Raw genomic sequence first — 25,276 nt, 5'->3', positions numbered from 1 at the left:
ATCCCCTGTGCACTTTTCAGAAAGGAATGTCTCTCACTAGAGCAGGTTTCCAAAGGCCCTGATTTTTTCTGCTGGTGGCATATCACTTTCCAGTCGCCACCTTCTGGAGGCTCCATCTCCAGTCCATTTATATTCCAATATTTCCCCCGAAGATTCCAAGTTCACCTCCTACCTTGCAAAAAACAGTAATTTTTCTGTTTCTGGAGGTCCAGACAATTATTCTTATATTCGAGGTGGAATTTGTGTGTGTTCAGAAGGGTTTGATAGATATATTTAAATTCGAGGCACCAGGTGATACAAGGTCCCCTACTCTGTGCCCATCTTGCCTACTTCTCCCAAAACGATGACTTTGAATGACACACTGCACCAGCTATATTTCTGATATTTATTTAGGTCCTTTCTCTTTTCTTTTTAATTAGTCTAGACCGAGTTGCTCAATTTTATTGTCTTTTTTCTTTTCTTTTCTTTTTAGAATCAGCCCTTGGTTTTTTTTTTTTATTTTCCCCACTTTATTATTTATTTATTTATTTATTTATTTATTTATTTATTTATTTAATGATTTTTTATTATATTATGTTAGTCACCATACAGTACATCCCCGGTTTTCGATGTAAGGCTCGATGATTCATTAGTTGTGTATAACACCCAGTGCACCATGCAATATGTGCCCTCCTTACTACCCATCACCGGTCTATCCCATTCCCCCACCCCCCTCCCCTCTGTAGCCCTCAGTTTGTTTCTCATAGTCCATAGTCTCTCATGTTCCACTCCCCCTTCTGATTACCCCCCCTTTCTTTATCCCTTTCTTCCCCTACTGATCATTCTAGTTCTTATGTTCCATAGATGAGAGAAATCATATGATTGTTGTCTTTCTCTGCTTGACTTATTTCACTAAGCATTATCTCCTCCAGTGCCGTCCATGTTGTAGCAAATGTTGAGAACTCATTCTTTCTGATTGCTGAGTAATAGTCCATTGTATATATGGACCACAACTTCTTAATCCAGTCATCTGTTGCAGGGCATCTCGGCTCCTTCCACGATTTAGCTATTGTGGACATTGCTGCTATGAACATTGGGGTGCATATGGCCCTTCTCTTCACTACGTCTGTATCTTTGGGGTAAACACCCAGTAGTGCAATGGCTGGATCATAGGGTAGCTCAATTTTTAACTTTTTAAGGGACCTCCACACGGTTTTCCAGAGTGGCTGTACCAACTTGCATTCCCACCAACAATGTAGGAGGGATCCCCTTTCTCCACATCCTCTCCAACAATTGTTGTTTCTTGCCTTGTCTATTTTTGCCATGCTAACTGGCGTAAGGTGGTATCTCAGTGTGGTTTTGATTTGAATTTCCTTGATGGCTAATGATTTTGAACATTTTTTCATGTGTCTGTTAGCCATTTGTATGTCTTCATTGTAAAAGTGTTTGTTCATATCTTCTGCCCATTTTTTGATTTGTTTATTTGTTTCTCGTGTATTGACTTTGAGAAGATCTTTGTATATCTTGGATACCAGTCCTTTATCTGTACTGTCATTTGCAAATATATTCTCCCATTCCGTGGGCTGCCTCTTAGTTTTTCTGACTGTTTCCTTGGCTGTGCAGAAACTTTTAATCTTGATGAAGTCCCATAAATTCATTTTGTCTTTTGTTTCTCTTGCCTTTGGGGATGTATCATGAAAAAGGTTGCTTTGGCCGATGTCGTAGAGGTTGCTGCCTATGTTCTCCTCTAGAATTTTGATGGATTCCTGTCTCACATCGAGGTCTTTCATCCATTTGGAGTTTATTTTTGTGTATGGTGTGAGAGAGTGGTCAAGTTTCATTCTTTTGCATGTAGCTGTCCAATTTTCCCAGCACCGTTTATTGAAGAGACTGTCTTTTTCCCACCGGATGTTTTTTCCTGCTTTATCAAAGAGTAGTTGCCCAAAGAGCTGAGGGTCCATTTCTGGGTTCTCTATTCTGTTCCATTGGTTATGTGTCTTTTTTTTGTGCCAGTACCATGCTGTCTTTGTGATCACAGCTTTGTAGTACAGCTCGAAATCCGGCATTGTGATGGCCCCAGCTTTGTTTTTCCTTTTCAACAGTTCCTTGGAGATTCGGGGTCTTTTCTGGTTCCATACAAATTTAAGGACTATTTGTTCCAGTTCTTTGAAAAACGTTCTCGGTATTTTGATCGGGATAGCATTGAAAGTGTAGATTGCTCTGGGTAGCATGGACATTTTAACTATGTTAATTCTTCCGATCCATGAGCATGGAATATCTTTCCATCTTTTTATGTCTTCCTCAATGTCTTTTAAGAGTGATTTATTGTTTCTAGAATAAAGGTCCTTTACGTCTCTGGTTAAGTTAATTCCAAGGTAACGTATGGTTTTTGGTGCCATTGTAAATGGGATGGATTCCCTGATTTCTCTTTCTTCGTTCTCATTATTCGTGTACAGAAATCCAACTGATTTCTGAGCATTGATTTTGTATCCCCCCATGTTACTGAATTGCTCTATAACTTCTAATAGTTTGGGAGTGGCTTCTTTTGGGTTTTCCATATAGAGTATCATGTCGTCTGCGAAGAGAGACATTTTGACTTCTTCTTTGCCGATTGGAATACCTTTGATCCCTTTTTGTTGTCTGATTGCTGTTGCCAGGACTTCTAGTACTATGTTGAATAATAGTGGCGAGAGTGGGCATCCTTGTCGTGTTCCTGATCTTAAGGGAAAGGCTTCCAGCTTTTCCCCATTGAGAATAATATTTGCAGTAGGCTTTTCATAGATGGCTTTTATGAGATTGAGAAATGTACCTTCTATTCCTACACTCTGAAGGGTTTTAATCAGGAAAGGATGCTGTATTTTGTCAAATGCTTTTTCGGCATCGATTGAGAGGATCATATGGTTCTTGAGTCTTTTCTTGTTGATATGATGTATCACGCTGATTGATTTGCGAATATTGAACCACGCTTGCATCCCAGGTATGAATCCCACTTGATCGTGGTGGATAATTCTTTTAATGAACTGTTGGATTCTATTCGCAAGTATCTTGTTGAGGATTTTGGCGTCCATATTCATTAGGGATATCGGTCTGTAATTCTCCTTTTTGAGGGGGTCTTTGCCTGGTTTGGGGATCAAGGTAATATTGGCCTCATAGAATGAGTTTGGTAGCTTTCCTTCTGTTTCTATTTTTTGAAATAGCTTTAGGAGAATAGGTATTATTTCTTCTTTGAATGTTTGGTAGAATTCCCCAGGAAAACCATCCGGGCCTGTAGTTTTGTTATTTGGGAGGTTGTTTATCACTGACTCAATTTCTTCATAATTAATTGGCCTGTTTAAGAAATCAATTTCTTGCTTTTTCAATCTTGGTAGTTTATAGGTTTCCAGGAAGGATTCCATCTCTTCCAGATTGCTTAGTTTATTGGCATATAGCTATTGATAAAAATTTCTAATAATTCTTCCAATTTCAATGGTGTTCGTTGTGACCTCTCCTTTTTCATTCATAATTTTAATAATCTGGGTCCTTTCTCTTTCTTTTGGATAAGTCTTGCCAGTGGTCTGTCAATTTTATTGATTCTCTCAAAGAACCAGCTTCTAGTCCTGTTGATCTGCTCTACTGTACTTCTGGTTTCTGCTTGATTGATTTCAGCTTTAATTTTGGTCAACTGCTTCCTTGTGCGTGGATTAGGCCTGTCCCTCTGTTGCTGTTCCAGCTTCTTGAGGTGAGAATATAAAAACTGCATTTTAGATTTTTCTATTCTTTTGAGTGAGGCTTGGATGGCTATGTATTTCCCCCTTAGGACTGCCTTTGCAGTATCCCATAGGTTTTGGACTGTTGTATTTTCATTCTCACTGGTCTCCATAAATTGTTTAATTTGATTTTTGATTTCCTGGTTTATCGAGTCATTCCTGAGCAGGATGGTTCTTAGTCTCCAAGTGTTTGAGTTTCTTCCAAATTTTTCCTTGTGGTTGAGTTCCAATTTCAGAGCGTTGTGGTCTGAGAATATGCAGGGGATAATTTCAATCTTTTGGTATCAGCTGAGACCTGTTTTGTGTCCCAGAACATGGTCTATTCTTGAAAATGTTCCATGGGCATTAGAATAGAATGAGTATTCTTTGGTTCTGGGGTGTAGTGTTCTATATATATCTAAGAGGTCCAACTCATCGAGTATGGCATTCAAAGCCTTTGATTCTTTGCTTAGTTTTTGCCAGGGTGTTCTGTCTATTTCTGAGAGTGGAGTGTTGAGGTCCCCTACTATTAATGTATTTTTATCTATATGTCTCTTTATTCTGGTTAAGAGTTGGCTTGTGTATCTTGCTGCTCCCCTGTTGGGGGCATATATATTTATAATTGTCATATCCACTTGTTGAATACTTCCTTTAAGAATAATATAGTGCCCTTCTGCATCTCTAACTATAGTCTGTAGTTTAAAATCCAATTTATCTGATATGAGAATTGCTACCCCAGCTTTCTTTTGAGGTCCATTTGCTTGAAAGATGGTACTCCATCCCCTTACTCTCAGTCTGAATGCATCTTTGGGTTCGAAATGAGTCTCTTGTAGACAGCAAATGGATGGGTCATTTCTTTTTATCCAATCTGCAACCCTGTGCCGTTTAAAGCAATAATTTAAACCATTAATGTTAAGACTGAGTACTGAGAGATATGCGTTTAATTCTGCCATGTTGTCAGTAAAATCTTTGTTTGTATTGGCTGTGACTTTCTGTTTTGTATCACTCTTGGGGCCTTTTTACTTTTATAGAACCCCCCGTAATACCTCCTGTAGGGCTGGTTTCGTGGTTACGAAATTGGTTAGTGACTGGCGATTCTGAAATGTCTTTATTTCTCCATCAATTCTGAATGACAGCCTTGCTGGATAAAGGATCCTTGGCTGCATGTTTTTCTCTGAAAGAGTTTTAAATATGCTCCCCCAACCCTTTCTCTCATTCCAGGTCTGTGTAGACAGGTCTGACGTAATTCTGATGCCTTTGCCTTGGTACGTGAGAAATTTCTTTGCCCTGGCCACTTTCAATACTGTATCCTTTGATCTAATATTTGCGAAATGCACTATGACGTGACGTGGCGTAGGTCTGTCGTGGTTGAGCTTGGGAGGGGTCCTCTCTGCCTCTTAGACACGAATGTTTGTTTCCCTCGCTAGATTAGGGAAGTTTTCAGCTACAATTTGTTCAAATATCTCTTCTAGACCTCTGTTTTTCTCCACCCCCTCGGGGATGCCGATGATTCTAACATTGGATCGTTTCATTGAGTCAGTAATCTCCCGTAACCTACATTCGTGGGCGTGGATTTTTTTAAGACCATCTTCTATTTTCATTTTTTCCTCTATTAATCCATCCTCCAATTCACTAACCCGTTCCTCTGCTTCTGTGACCCTGGCCGTCAGATCCTCTAGTTTTGCCTGCATTTGGCTCCTAGAATTTTTAATTTCTGTCAGATTCACTCTCATTTCTGTCCTTAGGGATTCTATATTCTCAGTAACCTTTTCGTTAATAGTTTTTTCAATTCTACTCATCATTTTGACCATTGTTACTCTGAATTCCCTTTCTGATACTTCGGTTACATCCATATCTATTATTTCTGTGGCAGAGGACACAGACTCACTGTCTTTTCTTTGCTGGGGTTGGGGGGCTTCTCCTTCTTGTCATTCTGATGAGGAGAGGTTGCGGGGTTGTCCAGAGCCCAAATTATTGACTGGGTCCCAGGCTGTGCCCCTTGTTTTATAGGGATCTTAGGGATGTGGGCTTCTTCTTTAAAGATTTTATTTATTTATTTATGTGGCAGCCAACCAGCGAGAGAGGGAACAGAAGCAGGGGAGTGGGAGAGGAAGAAGCAGGCTTCCAGCAGAGGAGCCCAATGAGGGACTCCTTTCCAGAATGCCGGGATCACGCCCGAAGCCGAAGACAGGCGCTCCATGACTGCGCCACCCAGGCGCCCGGGTTGTGGGCTTCTTGATTTTTCAGCCTGCCTTCTGTGTTCTGGAGGAGGGGCCTGCCGCGCCGATACTCAGGCAACCCTGTTTGGGTAGAATGTCTGTGTCCCCTGCAAGGGAGGATGGGGATGGGCACTCTCTGAGCCGGTATTTCCAGGCTTTTGTTCTCTGGCAGCTTTCCCTGGCGGTTTGCTGTGACTCTTCTGAGAGTCAGAGCAGCAGTGGCTGAATTTCAGCCTCTGTCACAGGACAGGGGGATTGCGGCCCGTTCTCTACTACTGTTCTGGCCACTTTAACTCTGTTATTGTTGGTGCTGCTCAACCCTGCAGCGTCCTGGGATGTGCGCCCCACACCCGGCGTCCCAGCCCTCACTTCCAGGGCCGGCACGCCTCTGTCCTTTGTGTTTCTAACGCCGCCAGCTGCCAGCCGCCCGGTGCGCGCTCCGGAAGCTCCCGGTCTCAGTCTGGATCCAGTGAGCGCACCAGGATTCCGGTGTTCCGGGTGTTCAGCGAGACGCCTGGTGGCACGTGCACCCAGCTCACCGTCTCAGTCTGCTGTTTTGCGGGTGCCGTCTGCGAGCCCCACCCGCTCTCCCGTGCAGGTGGCTACCACTTTCCGGCGCCCGAACGCTGCGGCTCCCTCCCCCTTCCGTTTATCTTCCGATATCTATGCACGGTTTCATGGCTCCCCGCTTCATACCTCAATACTCAGCGCTGGAGGTGTTCATTTGTAGAGATCCAGATGCGTCTTCCTGCATCTCAGGCTGGTTCCGTGGTTGTTTAGGCTGGTCTTGTACCTATCCAGCTTGACTCAGGGGACCGGCTGAAAAAGGTGTCTCCTAGTCCTCCGCCATCTTAACTCCTCTAGATTTGTATCTTGAAAGAAGTTACTGTGGCTGAGGTCAAATAGGATACTGACTAAATTCTCCTCTATGATTTTGATGGTTTCCTGTCTCACATTGAGGTGTTTCATCCACCATGATTTTATCTTTGTGTAGGGTGTAAGGGAATGGTCCAGTTTCATTCTTCTATATGTAGCTGTCCAGTTTTCCCAGCAACACTTATTGAAGGGACTGTCTTTTTTCCATTGGATATTTTTTTCTTGATTTGTCAAAGATTAGTTGACCATAGAGTTGAGGGTCCATTTCTGGACTCTCTCTTTCTGTTGCATTGAGCTGTGTGTTTTTGTGCTAGTACCATGCTGTCTTGGTGATCACAGCTTTGTAACATAGCTTGAAGTCAGGCAACGTGATGCTGCCAGCTTTGGTTTTCTTTTCCATCATTCCCCTGTCAATTTAGGGTCTTTTCTGGTTCCATACAAATTTCAGGATTGTTTGTTTGGGCTGTTTGAAAAATGTCAATGGTATTTTAATAGGAATGGCATTGAAAGTGTAAGTTCCTCTGTTCAGGATAGACATTTCAACAATGTTTATTCTTGGTTTTTTATCTTTTCTGTTTTTTTTTTTTTTAGTTTTTATACTATTTATTTTTTTAATTTCTGCTCTAATCTTTACTACTTCCTTCCTTGTGCTATATTTAGTGTTCACTTGTTGTACATTCTCTGGTTAGGTGGTTTATCTGAGATTTTTCTTGCTTCTTGAGGTCTTCCTCTGTGCTGATTATTTCTGTCTTAGGACCACATTTCCTAGAAAATTAAGTGAAGGTGATAAAGGTTTTATCCCTCTGTGTAGTGACTGGGAGCGCGTGTGTGTGTGTGTATGTGTGTGTGTGAGAGAGAGAGAGAGAGAAAGAGAGAGAGAGATCTTTTCAGAATCAACATCCACACAACACCAGGAAGTTGTCACTAACACTAATGCTGTGATTTGGTTTAAGACAGTGACCCCCACCAAGACTCTTTCTGCACTTGTCTATGATTGTTGATGCCTCTGCAGCCTCATGTCCTGCAGACTCTTAATGCTGCTTCTAGCAAGTTTGCACGTTGAGCTGGGTGGTCCTGTGATGCACAGTGAGTGCAGCTGGGATTCCTGTAAAGGTTCAGATGATGAGCATCAGGATATTTGTAATTCATTGGTATTTAGGGACAGGAATAAACATTGTGAGTGACTCTGTATTTTGTGGTTTTTACTATAGCCGTTTTCACATTAAATTATTTTCTAAGCCATAGAGTGTTTAGGTAAGCACAGAATCACGTCTGAGGAGAGGGCCCCTGGGGGAAACTGCTCTATGGAGAGGAAGCCCCAGACCCTGACAGGAAACCTGCCCATAACCTTCACCTGCAGCTGCTACTGGGGCTTAAGCACAGAATTGGTGACTAGTGTGCACCCCCTGCTGGTCCAGATCCCCTTCTACAGTGAGGTTTGTGTCTGGGCTCACACTGATGTCCCCTCACTGTGTCCTTTGCACAGTAATACACGGCCGTGTCGTCAGCTCTGAGGCTGTTCATCTGCAGATAGAGCGTGTTCTTGCCGTTGTCCCTGGAGATGGTGAATCGGCCCTTCACGGAGTCTGCGTAGTATGTGCTACCACCACTACTGCTAATAACTGCAACCCACTGCAGCCCCTTCCCTGGAGCCTGGCGGACCCAGTGCATGCCATAGCTACTGAAGGTGAATCCAGAGGCTGCACAGGAGAGTCTCAGGGACCCCCCAGGCTTCACCAAGTCTCCCCCAGACTCCACCAGTTGCACCTCACACTGGACACCTGCAGACACAAGACAACATGGTCAGGAAACTGTCACACACCCACTTTTTGTCTCCCTCAGATCCACTCACACACTCCATGTCTCTTGTTCCGCATGAGTTACCTTTTAAAAGAGCAACAAGGAAAACCCAGCCGAGCACCAACTCCATGGTGAGCTCTCTGTGTTCTGTCCTGATACTGATTGGAACACCTGGAAACCCTGGGTCTGGGGCTCCTCTCCCAGCTGCAGAGTCAGGGTTGGGCTGTTTTAATCAGCAGAGGGACGGCCCTATTTGCATGACCTCTGACTATATATTCAGCTTGGGATCTATGCTGACTTAGAGGCCAGTACCCAGAAGAGATGTGACTGCCTTTGTTTTGTAGGTATTGACCATTTGAAAAAATACCATATTTCATTATTTAACTTTCCCCTGTTTGTATGTAGCCTCCATGTGGGACTTCGTTTTTACATATTCACACAAATCTTGCAGGATAGGTGTCATGTTGTGAAAAATGAATCATAAACCTACACTTAGAATTTTAGAGGGTTTGTGAGGTGTCCAGGAACACATTCAGGGGTAGAATGAGCCCCAGTATTCAAGGACGACCTCCTGCCCCTGAACACCGAGGTCAGAGAGGGCAACCTCGTGAGACATGTTGAACCCCTCGAGTAATGGGGACAGGATGATTTTACCTGCTCTAGAGTTACTTAAATTAAGGGGAGAATCAGGGTTCATGCAGGTGTATTTTCTAACATGTCAATACCTATATGTTCCTCCTGAGTCATCTCTGTGTTTATTAGTTTTGATGAGTGTACTGGACACAGGATGCACTGCACACATGCAGAATGTGTCATATGATAAACACTGGAGTCACAACCAGCATTATCCAGAGTGAGCAAACCACTTCTCACTAAAATTTCCTGTATTTTCCCTGGAATTCCTCCTCCTCCTTCCCTTTCTCACCCTGTCCCCACATACCTTGGCTATATCTCCTGTTACTTAAACTAGTTTTAATTTTGAGGGGTTTATAAATGTGCAATTATAGTGTGTGTAATTTCATTTGTAGGACTTTTTTCTCTGCATAAATACTTGAGAATTCAGCCATGTTGCTGTCTGTAGCAAGAATGATGTATTTTAGTGTTTGGCAGCTTTCCTTAGAGTGAAATAGCAGAATTTTATTTTTTAAGTGGTTGGTTCGGGTAAGAATTTTTTCCCGTTTCTGATATTATAATAAATTTGCTTCTCACTGCAGATGTAGATATGGAGCTCAGAGAATGTATTTGTTTCATTGATCTGTTTTAGTGTTTTTCTGGTTTCTGTTGGATTGGTTTCTCTTCTAATCTTTATTATTTCTCTTCTTCTCCTTGGTAGGTGTTATTTGCTGTTCTTTCTCCAGCTCCTTTAGGTGTACAGTTTGCTTGTCGATTTGAGGTTTTTCTCAATTTTTGAGAGAGGGATGTATTTCAGTGTACTTCTTCCTTAGGACCACCTTTGTTGTTTCCTAAAGGTTTTGAACAGCTGTGTTTCCTTTTCCTTTGCTTCCATGACTTTGATTTTTAATAAGCGAAGATGATTTATTGATGAAATTTATATGATTACATTTTAATTTTACACTTGATTTCAGTCCTTTCCTTTTGATTTTTTAATACTGTTCAACATTCAGGATTTGAGCTAAGCGTTTATTGTTTTAGTCATTTTCTCGCAGTAGCATGTGTACCTCTTTGCAATCTCCTCTCTGAATGCATGTGCCATTATTAGTGGTCTGATTGCCATTCTCAAACATTTGTTTATTCAACGTTACCTGTGCTTAGGACATTTATTTTCTATTTCACGTTTTAAAAGATCAAAGGGACAATATGACAGGAAATTCATAAACATGACTTTCACAGAACTAAAATATCCCCAAAGAAATTTTATCCCACCTATGTTAGCCTCTGCCATTCATTAAGTGCCTCAATCTTTCCTTATTCCTGAGTAGCATTTGGTCCGTAATCTTTTTTTTTCATAATAGTATTTTTTATTACATTATGTTAGTCACCATTCAGTACATCCCTAGTTTTTGATGTAAACTTCCATGGTTCATTACTTGTGTATAACACCCAGTGCCCCATGCAATACGTGCCCTCGTTACTACCCACCACCAGCCTATCCCATTCCCCCTCCCCCCGAAGTCCTCAGTTTGTTTCCCAGAGTCCATATTTTAAATTCTTCTTTAATTTTCTTGTTCACTTATTCATTTTTTAGTAGGGTGCTTTTCACTTCCAAATTCCCTGTTGTGAATGATTTCACAGTGATTTACACTTTCAAAGCCTCATGGTCTGAAAATATGCAGGGAATGATCGGAATCTCTTGGTATCTGTTGAGACCTGATTTGTGACCCAGGATGTGATCTATTCTGGAATAATGTCCATGAGCACTCACGAACAATGAGTATTCTGTTGTGTTAGGATGGAATGCTGTGTATATGTGTGTGAGGTCCATCTGGTGTGATGTGTCATTCAAAGCTCTTGTTTCTTTGTTGATCTTCTGCTTAGATGATCTGTCCATTGCTGTGAGGGGGGTGTTGAAGTCCCCTGATAGTAATATATGATTATCAATGTTTTTCTTTACTGTGGTAAAGGGATTTTGTGTTCTTGGTTACATGCAGGAGATGTGTATCATAGAAGGTGAAGTTATGACCGTGTTCTTTTCTTTATATTCAGAATGAGTGTGATTTACAGAGATGCATATGGATGCCCAGGTTTACCAAAGGTTGATGTGTGATGGTTAACTCCCTCACTCTTCCTTCCTGCATGCATGATCTAAAATATTCCTGTCCTCCTGCTCCGGAGACAGTTACACATTCATGTCCCCAGGCTCCCCAGCCTGTGCTAATTCCATCATAGCTAATACATGAGACCCTCTGCAGCCCTTTCCCTGGAGCCTGCCAGGCCCCGTTCATCCAGGAACTACTGAGGGTGAATCCAGGGGCTGCATAGGATCGTCTTAGGGACCCCCCCAGACTCCACCAGCTGCTCCTCACACTGGACACCTGCAAACACAAGACATCCTGGTCAGGAATCTGTGTCACATCCACTGTTTCTCTCACTCATATGCATGTACATATGCAGTGTCTCTTGTTCACCATAAATTACCTTTTAAATAGTGTCCATGAAAACTCAGCCAAGCACAAAGTCAATGGTGAGTTTTCTGTGTTCTCTCCTGATCACTGAATGGGAACACCTGGGGATCCTGGGGCTGGAGCTTCTCTCCCATTGCTGGGGTCGGGGCTGGGCTGGTTTAATCAGTGACGGGCGGGCCCTATTTTCATGTCCTCTGACTCTATAGCCAGCTTGGGATCTATGTTGACAGAGCACTGACCAGATCAGAAGTGAATGCCTTTGATTTGGTGCTAGTGACATTTGGGAAACTCGGATTTTTGATTATATGACTTTGCAGAATACACACTTGGGCTCGGTGTGCTGCTTAGTTTTTACATATTCACACAAATCTTGGGGCCTAGGTGTCGTGTTACTGCATAAAGAGATGTGAACCTATTCCCAGAAGTGCAGAGGGATTGTGAGGTGTCCAAGAGCAGCTCTGGGGTGAGAATGCGCCCAGGACGTGGACCTGAGCTCCACTCACAGCACCTGCTGCCTCCCTGAACCACCTGCAGGACAGAGTGGGCAGGCTGATGACGAATGTGGAACTCGTCCTGTGATGGGGACAGGATGATTGTTTCCGGACTTTACCTGAAGTGCAGAGAGAATCAGGGTTTGTGCAGGTGTACTTTCAAGTCTCTAACATGTCACTATGTCTCTGTGGCTCCTGAGTCATCTGTGTGAGAATCTGTAATGGCTGTGATGCGTGTACTTGACACAGGATGCACTGCACACGTGCAGAGTGCATGATATGGTCATCACTGATGTTAGACTCAACATTATCACGTGAGAAAATAGATTCCTCTTACATCTTCCTGTATCTCCTAGAATTCCTCCTTCCTGTCTTCTCTTCTTCACCCTGTTCCCACATAACTACTGATTTTTCTCTGTTACTGTAGACTAGCTTTAATTTTCTAGGATGTATAGATGTTTTATTATGATATATGTGCTTTTATTTTTAAGGCTTAGTTTGCTCAGCATCAATCCTTGAGATCACATCCGTTTTGCTGTGTGTAGCAAAAATCACTATTAATTCCTGGCAGCATTCCAGACAATGAACACAGGAGAATTTTATTTTTTTAAAGCAGTTGTTTAGGATTGGGATCATTTCCAGTTTCTGGTATTTCAATCAAGTTGCTTCCTAGCCTCACTTGAAGGTGTGAGTTCAGAGAATGTATTATTTATATGGTCTCCACGGCAACAACTAACCTGGAGTAGATGTGGGGGAGTACCTTTGCATCGATGAGGGACTTTATTTAGCTTTGGGGGTTTTCTTATTATGTAGATATTCATGGAACTCAATTTCACACATGGGAATTCGTATTTATTCATTTATTTACTCAATTCCCTCATCATGTAATGTTTACGGTTACTGTTTGTGTTACGTTAGGGTTAGATTTGGGGTTAGGGTTAGGGGCTAAGGACTAAGGCTTAGGACATGTGCCTGGTATCCTGCAGTTCAGAGACCTCCCCAGAGAGTAAATCTCAACATTGACTGGGATGAGAATAGCCTGGCAGCCATCTGCTGAGCTGAGGCAAGAAGGGGATTTGGGCATCTAAATACTTGTTTTTAGAAATGTTGATTTTGGGGCATCTGGGTGGCTCAGTCATTAAGCGTCTGTCTTCAGCTCAGGGCGTGATCCCGTTGTCCGGGGACGAATCTCCAGATCAGACTCCGTGCTCCACTGGGAGCCTGCTTCTTCCTCTCCCACGCCCCCTGCTTGTGTTCCCTCTCTCACTGGCTGTGTTTCTCTCTGTCAAATAAATGAATAAATGAAATCATTATCAAAAAAGAAATGTCTTATTCTGTTCCAGCTGCTGTAACACTGTACACAGACTGGGTGGTTTTAAACAACAGACCTCATTTCTCACAGTGCTGGAGTCTGGAAAACTCAGGACAAGGTGCAGGCAGATGTGATGTCTGAAGAGCACCCTCATCCTGGGCTGTCCATTGCCTGTCACCGCACATGGGGTCAGGGGGCAGGAAGCTTTCTCAGTCATGGTGTGTAAGGGCACTACTCCCATCATGAGGCAGCACCCTCCTGACCTAAGTGCCTCCCTGAGGCCCAACTCCTCATCCCATCTCACTGTCATTAGGTTTCTATTTAGGATGGTGGAGGTCACACACATTGAGCTGAAGTCAACAACTGAGGATCAATGAGCGATTCCCTGCAGATGAAAGGCCCCTCCCCTCTAGCACCTCAAAGTGAGGATCTCATGGATCCAGTAGAAGCTTCTGGTGTCTGCGTGCACACGGTGAACACAGAACCTTCAGAACCAGTGGGTGACCTTGGGGAGTGGACAGCTTCCACTGCAGACACCCGGCAAGACCTCAGTCCACTTCTAATAGCTTCCTTATTAGTATTGTCAGCTTATATGTTATCATTCTCATTTTCTAAGGACTCAGGTGGTCTTTACCTATTTGACCAGTTCTCTTCCTTTTCACTTATTTTTCTAGTTGCATGGAATTAGGCATGAGACTTTATCTTCTGATGATTCATTACTACACCAGAAGCCCCCTTGCTCTGTCTTCTCCTGCACCACACATGGGACATTGGATAGGAAAGCCGAGATTCTGTGCCTTTGATGTTATAGATCCCTTGGGATTTTCCAGCACTGAGCCACGAGAAAATCCCTGATGTCATGTCCTTTCCTGGTTTTATTAAAGCATTTCTGACACGCTGTGTGACATTCCCTGAGATCGATAAGCATTGTGTATTCTCCCATGTGTGTCGTATCATCTGATTCACCAACTGTATCAAGCTTGGTGGGGGTCCCTCTGCTTCTGGATGATGTCAGCTACCTAGATGCTGTGAGCATGGTGTCACACAACACCCCCACACTAGGGCCGTTCTCCTCTGGCTTTGGCTTCATGATGCTTCTGTGCCTGATGTCCAGCATGAACTGTATTTTACTGGCTCGTCGGTCGTACACTGGTTTGTGTGCTGCTGTGTTGTTGAGTCCTGCTGAAACTTTTACAGACTTGGCAGACTGACATCAGAATGTCTGTATCTAATTGTCATTTAGGGAAAAGCTGAAGCCATGTAAGTGACGTTCTGCTTTTTGTGCATGGAAGTATAGTTTTCTCCTGTTACAACCAACCTTTGTATTCACAGATGTAAGAGTAAGATGAAATCATTATTCGAGAGAGGCCTCTGGGGAAAGTGTTTTATGGAGAGGATGCCCCACACGGTGACAGGAGACAAGCGTTTACTCTCCACCTGCACCTGCTGCTGGTGTGGAAAGTGTATTTGTGGGTCTTGAGTGCCACACGCTGATCTGAGTGTGCCCTTGTCTCCTGAGTGCCCCTGATCTTGAGCACCCCCTGGTGACCTGCGATCTCCCTGGTGACCTGAGCTCCTCCTGGTGTCCTGAGAGCCCCCTGGTGTCCTGAGCTCTCCCTGGTGGATTCTGAGGGCCCCTGCTGTCCTGCGCCTACTATGTCCCTGCAGGAAGGTTTGTGACTGGGCTCTCACTGATGTCTCCTCTGTGTGCCTCTTGCACAGTACTACACGGCCCTGTCCTCGGTGGTCACAGAGCTCAGCTGCAGGGAGACCTGGTTTTGGGACGAGTCAGCAGTGATGGAGATGCGGCCCTGGAAAGTCGGGTTGTAGCTTGTGCTACCTGTCCAGTACCCCATCCACTCCAGTGCTCTCCCAGGGCGCTGGCGGATCCAGTTCCAATAGTAACTGCTGGTGACAGAGCCCCCAGAGACAACACAGTTGAGAGAGAGGGTCTGTGAGGGCTTCACCAGTCCTGGGCCTGACGCCTGAAGTGTACGTTGAGACAGGACACCTAGGGACAAAGAGAGTCATGGTGAGTCGGTCCCATCCCACAGAAAGGCCCCCGTCTATCCCAGAGCGTCCAGACCCTTACCCAGGGGAGCTGCCAGAAGGCAGAGGAGGGACCACAGCATCTGCATGGCTGTCTGCAGGATGGAGACCCAGCACGCTGGCCTCTGCCTGTGATGCCGATATCTTCTGGGAGCACCCAGGTGATTTGCATGTGGGTCCCCGCAGAGACGGGGAAGCATTAAAAGATCCTGAGCCCTGGTGACAATCACTAGTTCTTGGTGTCCCCACGGTGGGTGCTGTGAAGACCCCCTGAGCCTGTTCCTAGTGATCTAGGCTGAGTTCTGCCTGAACTGTTCTCCAGCCCCAGTTACTTGAGTGGGTTTGTGCTGGAGTTGATGAAGATTTGGAAACCTCACGAAGGTTCTCTTGTGTTCTCTTGTCGGGCTGTTTGACTGTGGGCTGCAAATTTAACCTTCAGATTCACCTGTTCACATACCTGGAGAATGAGGCAGTAGTCCAGGGTCCAGACCGTGATTGCTTGCGTTCTTAGGGTCATTCTCTCCTAATCAGATATGGGGTCCTGGATGATGGCCTACGTCTCCATCTACAAAAGGGTGTGTTAGGAACTATACGCAAGGATTTACATAAGGAAACAAGCTCATCCATGTGGATAGCAAGGCAGAGGGATTGGGTGTTAAGTGGGTATGCGTTTCTTCTTTTCCTCTTGTTTTAAATTTTATTTAAATTCAACTAGCCAGCGCATAGTACATCATTAGTTTCGGATGTAGTGTTCAATAGTTTATCAGTTGTGTACAGCACCCAGAGCTCATCACATCAGGTGCCCTCCTTAATGCCCATCACCCGGTCAGCCCATGCCTCCACCCACCTCCCTTCCCTAACCCTCAGTTTGTTTCCTATAGTTAGGAGTTTCTCTTGGTTTGTCTTCCTGTCTGATGACATCCCATTCAGTTTTCCTTCCCTTCCCCTATAATCCTCTGCACTTTTTTAAAAAGATTTTATTTATTTATTTGACAGAGGTAGAGACTGCCAGCGAGAGAGGGAACACAAGCAGGGGGAGTGGGAGAGGAAGAAGCAGGCTCCCAGCAGAGGAGCCTGATGTGGGGCTCGATCCCATAACACCGGGATTGCACCCTGAGCCAAAGGCAGACGCTTAACCGCTCTGCCACCCAGACGCCCCCCTCTGCACTTTTTCTTATGTTCCACGTATGAGTGAAGCCATGTGATATTTGTCTTTCTCTGATTGACTTATTTCACTCAGAACGATACGCTCTAGTTACATCCATGGAACAGAAATGTTTATATGCAACTGATAAATTGTTGAACACTACAGCTGAGTCTAATGATGTACTATATGTTGGCTAAATGAATTTAAATAAAAAATAACACCTAAAATCCAACCCATATGGTCCTGTACTCAGATGGTTCTAGGGAGGAACACATTTAACTGAGTCGGTAGAGAGGTGTTCCCTTCCCACAGAACGTGAGACATGCCGACCCTACTACACAGGCATCTAAAGGGGTCCAAGCCCCAGGATGTGCCCCCATCTCCATCCAGACCTCAAATCCTCATGGGAAAGAGGAGGATGAAGGGGAAGCTGGACGTGAACGTTCACACAGCATCTGGAGTATGGAGCTTCTTTACCTTGATTTCTCTGTCCTTTGAGGTCCTCATGGACAGGTTCCTGCATGTATTATAAAGACTTTATGATTTATGAATCTGTAATGGAAAAGTCATTTTCTCTGTTGCATGTTCTCTCTCTTTTCCTCTCCTCCTAACTTCTGTCTCACACACAGGAGATTTCAACACACATGGTAGTAGGGGAAAGATTCTTGTAAGGTTACAAATTAGCGGGTTCACGTTGTTTGCTTTCTTCGATTCCACTGAGAACTCCTGATACAATTCATAGTGATATACTGCTTTTCTTGTTTATTTCATCATTTCTGTCTTCATTGTTCCTTCTCTGGGCATCCTTTGTTCCCTAGTATGAGCAAGTACTTTACGGAATTACCAATGTCAAGCTCCTCGTTTACAGTTTGCCCTGAGGTGATGGGATGAGCCAAAGGAAGGAGGTCAGATTCCTGAGTCTCTGAACACCCACAGATTCCAGCTGGCACGACTGATGGGGTGCCCTGGTCCCCACGGGTAAAGCACAGACCCTCAGATGTGATCTTGGACCTCATGTTCCTGCAGATCCTGGAAGCCATGATGCTGCCAGTCCCACACCCCACTCTGCACCTGCAACAGGGAAGAGCTTTCTCATGGGGTGTCCTGTGCTTAAGGAATGAGGTAATCTCTGGAACACCTCATGAAGGTCCCGTCTCACACCCAGTCCAACTGAGTCACAGGGGTTTACCATTAGAATATATAATGCCCCTCCCCATGTAGGGCCAGCACATCAGGGTCGCAGAGGGGATCAACACTGCGGGGCATCAAGACACAGATCTTTTTTTTTTATAATCTTCTTTTATTATTATATTATGTTAGTCACCATACAGTACATCCCTGCTCTTTGATGTAAAGTTCCATGACTCATCAGTTGCATATAACACCCAGTGCACCATGCAATATGTGCCCTCCTTACTACCCATCACCAGCCTATCCCATTCCCCTACCCCCCCTCCCCTCTGTAGCCCTCAGTTTGTTTCCCGGAGTCCATAGTGTCTCATGCTTCATTCCCCCTTCTGATTACCCCCCCTTTCTTTATCCCTTTCTTCTCCTACCGATCTTCCTACAAATGCTTGTTTCCTTTGCTAGATGAGGGAAGTTTTCAGCTACAATTTGTTCACATATCTCTTCTAGACCTCTCTCTTTCTCCACCCCCTCAGGGATGCCGATGATTCTGACATTGGAACGGTTCATTGAGTCTCCCGTAACCTACATTCCTGAGATTGGATTTTTTGAGCTAAATTTCTGTCTCAACTTTCTTTCTACCATCTCATCCTCCAGTTCACTAATTCGTCCTTCTGCCTCATGTACCGTGGCCGTCAGAGCATCTAGTTTTGACTGCATTTGATTCATAGCATTTTTAGTTTTTATTTTTTAAAATATTTTTTATTATATTATGTTAGTCCCCATAGAGTACATCCCTGGTTTTTGCTGTAAAGTTCGATGATTCATTAGATGTGTATAACACCTAGTGCACCATGCAATACCTGCCCTCCTCACCATAGCATTTTTAATTTCTGCCAGATTTGCCCTCATTTCTGCCCTTAGAGATTTTATATTCTCGTTAATATTTTTGTTAATATTTTTTTCAAGTCTACACATCATCTTGACCATTGTTACTCTGAATTCCATGTCTGATAATTTTGTTATATCCATATCCATCAGTTCTGTGGCAGAGGCCGCAGACTCTTTTTTTTTTTTTTTTTTTTTTTTTTGCTGGGTGGAGATTTTCCTTTTCCTCATTCTGATGAGGAGAGTTTGCGGGGTTGCCCAGAGCTCAAATTATTGCTCAGGACCAAGGCAGTGCGCACTTGTTTTATAGGGACCTTAGGGATGTGGGCTTCTTGATTTTTCAGCCTGCCTTCTGGGGGAGAGGCCTGTCGCGCTGATACTCAGGGAACCCTGTTTGGGTAGAGTCTCCCTGTCCCCTGCGAGGGGGGATGGGGATGGGCACACTGAGCCAGTATTTCCAGGCTTTTCTTCTCTGGCGGCTTTCCCTGGCAGTTTGCTGTGCCTCTTCTGATCGTCAGAGCAGCAGTGGCCGAATCCTAGCCTCTGTCTCAGAACAGAGAGATCTCATTCTGCTCTCCACTGGGCTCTTCTGGCCTCTTTAACTCTGTTTCTGTCGGTGCTGCTGAACACCCTGCAGTGTCCTGTGTTGTGTGCCCCACAGCCGGTGTCCCAGCCCTCACTTCCAGGGCCAGCATGTCTCTGTTCTTTGTGTGTCTAAAACCGACAGCTGCCCCAGTTCCCCTGCGCGCCGCTCAGCTCCCACTTTCAGTGATTCGCGCGTACTCTGGAGAGGCCATTTTCAGTCTGGTCACAGGGGCGTGCCCAGGCTCACGGTCTCAGTCTGTGCACTCGTGGGTGCGGGTCCACAAGTCTGGCCTGCTCCCCAGTGCAGGTGGCTACTGCTTCCTGGCTCCCGACGGCGTTGCGCCCCTCTCCCTTTAGTTTATCTTCCGATTTCTGTGCGTGGATTCACGGCTCCCCTCTTCGTACCTCAATACTCAGTGCTGGAGATGTTCATTTCTGGAGATTCAGATTTATCTTTCTGCATCTTGGGCTGATTCCGTGGGTTTTCATTATGGTCTGGTGCATATCCAGCGCGACTCGGGACCAGCTGAAAAGGGGGACCCCTATTCCTCTGCCATGTTAACTCCTCCCAATATGTGCCCTCCTTAATAAACGTCACCAGGCCTGCCCATGCCCCCACCCGCCTCCCTTGTAAAACCCTCAGTTTGTTTCTTGGAGTCCATCGTCTCTCATGGTTCATCTCCCCTTCTAATTCCCCCCTTCTTTTCCCTCTTCTTTCTCCTAATGTCCTCCATGCTATTCCTTATATTCCACTTGTAAGGAAACCAAGTGATAATTGTCTTTCTCTGCTGACTTAGCTCACTTAGCATAACCCCTCCGGTTTCATTCATGTTGATGCAATGGTTGATCCTTTCTGATGGCTGCGTAATACTCCATTGTGTGTGTGGACCACATCTTCTTTATCCATTCTTCTGTTGAAGGGCATCTCAGCTCCTTCCACAGTTTGGCTATTGTGGACAATGCTGCTAGGAACATTGGGGTGTGTATGACCCTTCTTTTCCCTACTGTGTATCTGTTTGTTGAAAATACCTACTAGTGCAATTGCTGAGTCATAGGGTAGCTCGAGTTTTAACTTTTTAAGGAACCTCCATATTGTTTTCCAGTGTAGCTGGAACAACTTGCATTCCCACCCACAGTGTAAGAGGGTTTCCCTTTCTCCACATCCTCTGCACCATTTTTTTTCTTGCCTTGCCAATTTTTGCCATTCTAACTAGTGTAATGTGGTATCTCCAGGTGGTTTTGATTTTAATTTCTCTGATGGCTAATGATGTTGAACATTGTGTCATGTGTCTGTTAGTCATTTGTTTGTCTTCTTTGGAGAAGTGTCTGCTCATGTCTCCTACCATTTATTGACTGGGTTTTTTTTTGTTTTTTTGGTGTTGAGTTTGAAAAGTCCTAGAGATCTTGGATATCAGCCATTTATCTGAAATGTCATCTGCAAATATCTTCTCCTATTCTCTGGGCTGCCCTTTAGTTTTGTTGTCTGCTTCCTTTGTTGTTCAGAAGCTTTTTAAAAAAGATTTTATTTATTTATTTGACAGAGAGACAGCCGGTGAGAGAGGGAACACAGCAGGGGGAGTGGGAGAGGAAGAAGCGGACTTCCAGCAGAGCAGGTAGCCCAATGTGAGGCTCGATCCCAGGACGCCGGGATCCCTCCCTGAGCCGAAGGCAGATGCTTAACGACTGAGCCACCCGTGCGCCCCTGTGCAGAAGCTTTTTATCTTGATGAAGTCCCAAAATTTCACTTTTGCTTGTTTCCCTTGCCTTTGGAGATGTGTTCTGAAAGAAGTTACTGTGGCTGACGTCGAAGAGGTTCCTGCCTATATTCTCCTCAAAGATTTTGATGGATTCCTGGCTCACATTGATGTCTTTCAACCATTTTGAGTTTGTCTTTGTGTAGGGTGTAACGGAATGGTCCATTTCATTCTTCTCTATGTAGCTGTCCAGTTTTTCCAGCAACACTTAATGTAGAGACTAACTTTTTTCGATTGGATATTGTTTTCTTGATTTGTCCAAGATTAGTTGATCATAGATTTGAGGGTCCGTTTCTGGAGTCTCTTTTCTGATGCACTGATGTATGTGTGTGTTTGTGCCAGTACCGTGCTGTCTTGGTGATCACAGCTTTGGAATATAGCTCGCAGTCAGGCAACGTGATGCTGCCAGCTTTGGCTTTCTTTTCCATCATTCCCTAGTCATTTTCGGGTCTTTTCTGGTTCCATACAAATTTCAGGATTGTTTGTTCCAGCTCTTTGAAATATGCCGATGGTATTTTATTAGAGCTGGCATTGAGAGTGTAAGTTCCTCTGTTCAGGATAGACATTTTTATAGTGTTTAACCTTGGTTTCCTTCTTTTTATAATATTTTTTTATTATGTTAGTCACCATACACTATATTCTTAGTTTTTGATGTAGTGTTCCATGATTCGTTACTTGTGTATAACACTTTTTCTGATCTGTTGTGTTGTTTTTTAGTTTTTATAACATTTATTCATATTTATTTTTTCTCCAATCTTTATTTCCTTCCTTCAGCTGTATTAGGCTTCAGTTGTACTTTCTCTAGGTCCTTTAGGTGTAAATTTAAGTTGCTTATCTCAGATTATTCTTGCTTCTTGAGTTCTTCCTGTATCTGTGTATTTCTGTTGTAGGACCACATTTCCTAGAGAAATCAGGTGAACGTGTTAAAGGTTTTATACCCTTGTGTAGTCAGTGTGTGTGTGCGTGTGTGTGTGTGTGAGAAAGAGAGAGAGAGAGAGAGAGAGAGAGAGAGAGAGAGAGAGAGAGATCTTCAGATTGCACATCCAGACAACACCAGGAAGATATCCACTGCTTTCCCACGTTGTCACTAACATTGATGCTGTGATTTGGTTTATGACGGTGACCCCCACCAAGACACATTCTGCACTTGCTTTGCATTGTCGATGCCTCTGGAGCCTCATGTCCAGCATGCACTTAATGCTGCTTCTAGGATGTTTGCACGTTGAGCTGGGTGGTCCTGTGATGCACAGTGAGTGCAGCTGGGATTCCTGTGAAGGTTCAGATGTGAGCACCAGGATATTTGTAATTCATTGGTATTTAGGGACAGGAATAAACATTGTGAGTGACTCTGGTTTTTTTGTGGTTTTTACTATATCTGCCTTCACGTTAGAAAAATTTTCTAAGTCAGAGAGTGAAGAGGTGAGCACAGAATCATGTGTCCAGAGAGGGTCCCTGTGGGCAACTGCTCTATGGAGAGGAAGCCCCAGAACCTGACAGGGAACCTGCCCATAACCTCCATCTGCAGTTGCTCCTGGGGCTTAAGGACAGAACTGGTGACTAGTGTGCACCCCCTGCTGGTCCAGATCTCCTTCTACAGTGAGGTTTGTGTCTGGGCTCACACTGATGTCCCCTCACTGTGTCACTCACACAGTAATACACGGCTGTGTCCTCGTCTCTCAGGCTGTTCATCTGCAGATACAGCGTGTTCTTGCCGTTGTCTCTGGAGATGGTGAATCGGCCCTTCACGGAGTCTGCGTAGTATGTGTAACTACCACCACTACTGCTAATACTTGTGACCCATTGCAGCCCCTTTCCTGGAGCCTGGTGGACCCAGCTCATGCCATAGCTACTGAAGCTGAATCCAGAGGCTGCACAGGAGAGCCTCAGGGACCCCCCAGGCTTCACCAGGTCTCCCCCAGACTCCACCAGCTGCACCTCACACTGGACACCTGCAGACACAAGACATCCTGGTCAGGAAACTGTCACACACCCACTGTTAGTCTCCCTCAGATCCACTCACACACTCCATGTCTCTTGTTCAGCATGAGTTACCTTTTAAAAGAGCAACAAGGAAAACCCAGCCGAGCACCAAGTCCATGGTGAGCTGTCTGTGTTCTCTCCTGATTACTGATTGGAACACCTGGAAACCCTGGGTCTGGGGCTCCTCTCCCAGCTGCAGAGTCAGGGTTGGGCTGTTTTAATCAGCAGATGGAGGGCCCTATTTGCATGTCCTCTGACTATATATTCAGCTTGGGATCTACGCTGACATAGAGGCCAGTAAACAGAACAGATGTGACTGCCTTTGTTTTGGTGGTGTTGACCACTTTTGAAAAAAATTATATTTCATGATATAACTTTCCAGAGTATATACTTGGCCTTCATGTGTTTCTTCAGTTTTAGATATTCACACAAATCTCTTGGCACAGGTGTCATGTTATCCCATAAAGAACTCTAAACCTACACCCGGAATGTTAGAGGGTTTGTGAAGTGTCCAAGAGCATGTACAGGGTGAGAGTTAATCCCAGTCTGGCCCTGTGCTCTTCCCACAGGACCTGCTGCCCCATGACCCACCTGGAGGACAGAGTGGCCAGTCTCCTGAGGAATGTGGAGCTCTCTGTAGTGGGGACAGGATGATTTTAACTGCTCTAGAGTTTACCTGAAATATAGAGAGAATAAGGGTTCATGCAGGTGTATTTTCTAACATTGCAATATCTGTGTGTTCCTCCTGAGTCATCTCTCTTTGTAAGAACTGTGATGTGTGTGTTTGAAACGGGATGAACTGCACCTATGCAGAGTGCGTGATATGATATACACAGGTGTCACAATCAACATTATCCAGAGTGAGCAAATCAATTCTCCCTAAAATTTCCTATATTTTCCTGGGAATTCCTTCTCTCTCTTCCCTTTCTCTCCTTGTCCTGACATATCTTGGGTATTTCTCATGTTACTTAGACTAGTTTTAATTTTGAAGAAATTATAGATGTGCAATTATAGTGTTTGTAATTTCATTTGTAGTAATTTATTTTTTTTTGCTCTGCACAAATCCTTGAAAATTCAACCAGATTTCTCTCTGCTGCACATCTGTTAATGTTTGGCAGCTTTCCTAAGAGAAACATGGGAAAATTTTATTTTTTAAGTGGTTCTTGTGGATAGGGATTGTTTCCAGTTTTATTTTTATATTTTTTATAATATTTTTAAAATTATGTTAGTCACCATACAGTACATCCCTCGATATTGATGTAAAGTTCCATGATTCATTAGTTGCGTATAACACCCAGTGCACCATGTAACACATGCCCTCCCTACTACCCATCACCAGCCTATCCCGTTTTACATATTATAATAAACGTGTTTGTCACCCTGCAAATGTAGATATGGATCTCAGAGAATGTGTTATTAATGTGCTTTCCACAACAACTAAGCTGGAGAGGATGATGATAAAGTCAATGGAGGAGTTTCTGTGCCCTCTTGTGTTCATAAATTATGTAGATGTCTTTGAAAACTCCTCTTCAAATTGAGAATATAATTAAAGTACAATTAGAACCAGGAATTCCCCTGGGAAGCCATCTGGCCCTGGAGTCTTTTTTTGAGAGGTCTTTATTTCTGCTTCAAAATTCTTGCTGGATATGGGTCTGTTCAGATTATCTGTTTCCTTCTTTTTCAGTTTTGGTAGTTTATACGTTTCCAGGAATGTCTCCATTCCTTCAGATTGTCCTAATTTATTGGTAAATAGTTGCTCATATTATGGTCTTAAAATTGTATTTCCTTGCTGGTGGTTGTTATCTGTACCCTTTAATTCACGATTTTGTTAATTTGGGTCCTTCTCTTTTCCTTTGGATAAGTCTGCTTAGGATATTATACAAATTAACAGTTGTTTCAAAGAACCAGATTCTAGGTTCTTTGATCTGTTTTGCTGCTCTACTGGTTTCTATTTCTCTGCTTTCTGCTCTAATCATTATTATTTCTCCCCTCCTGTTGGTTAATGCTTTATTTTCTGTTATCTCCGTAGCTCCATTAGGTGTAATGTTAGCTTGCATATTTGACATTTTTCTACATTTTTGCAACATTCTTGTATTGCCATGTATTTCCTACTTAGGATCACCTTTGCTGTATCCCAAAGGTTTCAAACAGCTGTGTTTCCCTTTCCTTAGTTTTTCTGAATTTTTAAATTCTTCTTTAATTTCCTCATTGACCCAGTCATTATTTAGTAGTATGGTCTTTAAGCTCCAAGTGTTTGAGGTGC

General features: G+C 43.9%; 3 gene segments (V, D, J or C); all 3 read right to left on the bottom strand.

Moving 5' to 3' along the window:
- Positions 1–8,191: 8,191 nt before the first annotated feature.
- LOC113250001 (immunoglobulin heavy variable 3-23-like) lies at positions 8,192–8,789 on the bottom strand. The segment is given in 2 exon segments: positions 8,192–8,580; positions 8,684–8,789. Coding segments are annotated over 2 exon segments (435 nt in total).
- Positions 8,790–15,209: 6,420 nt separating this feature from the next.
- LOC125282258 (immunoglobulin heavy variable 4-61-like) lies at positions 15,210–15,623 on the bottom strand. The segment is given in 2 exon segments: positions 15,210–15,496; positions 15,578–15,623. Coding segments are annotated over 2 exon segments (333 nt in total).
- Positions 15,624–21,874: 6,251 nt separating this feature from the next.
- Positions 21,875–23,187, bottom strand: LOC125282243 (immunoglobulin heavy variable 3-23-like). The segment is given in 3 exon segments: positions 21,875–21,934; positions 22,669–22,982; positions 23,086–23,187. Coding segments are annotated over 3 exon segments (420 nt in total).
- Positions 23,188–25,276: the final 2,089 nt, after the last annotated feature.

The sequence above is a fragment of the Ursus arctos genome, unplaced genomic scaffold (assembly GCF_023065955.2).
Source record: "Ursus arctos isolate Adak ecotype North America unplaced genomic scaffold, UrsArc2.0 scaffold_25, whole genome shotgun sequence".
In the NCBI taxonomy this organism is placed as follows: Eukaryota; Metazoa; Chordata; class Mammalia; order Carnivora; family Ursidae; genus Ursus; species Ursus arctos.
The sequence above is the reverse complement of the archived record's forward strand: the minus strand, read 5'-3'. Positions and strand labels throughout refer to the sequence as shown.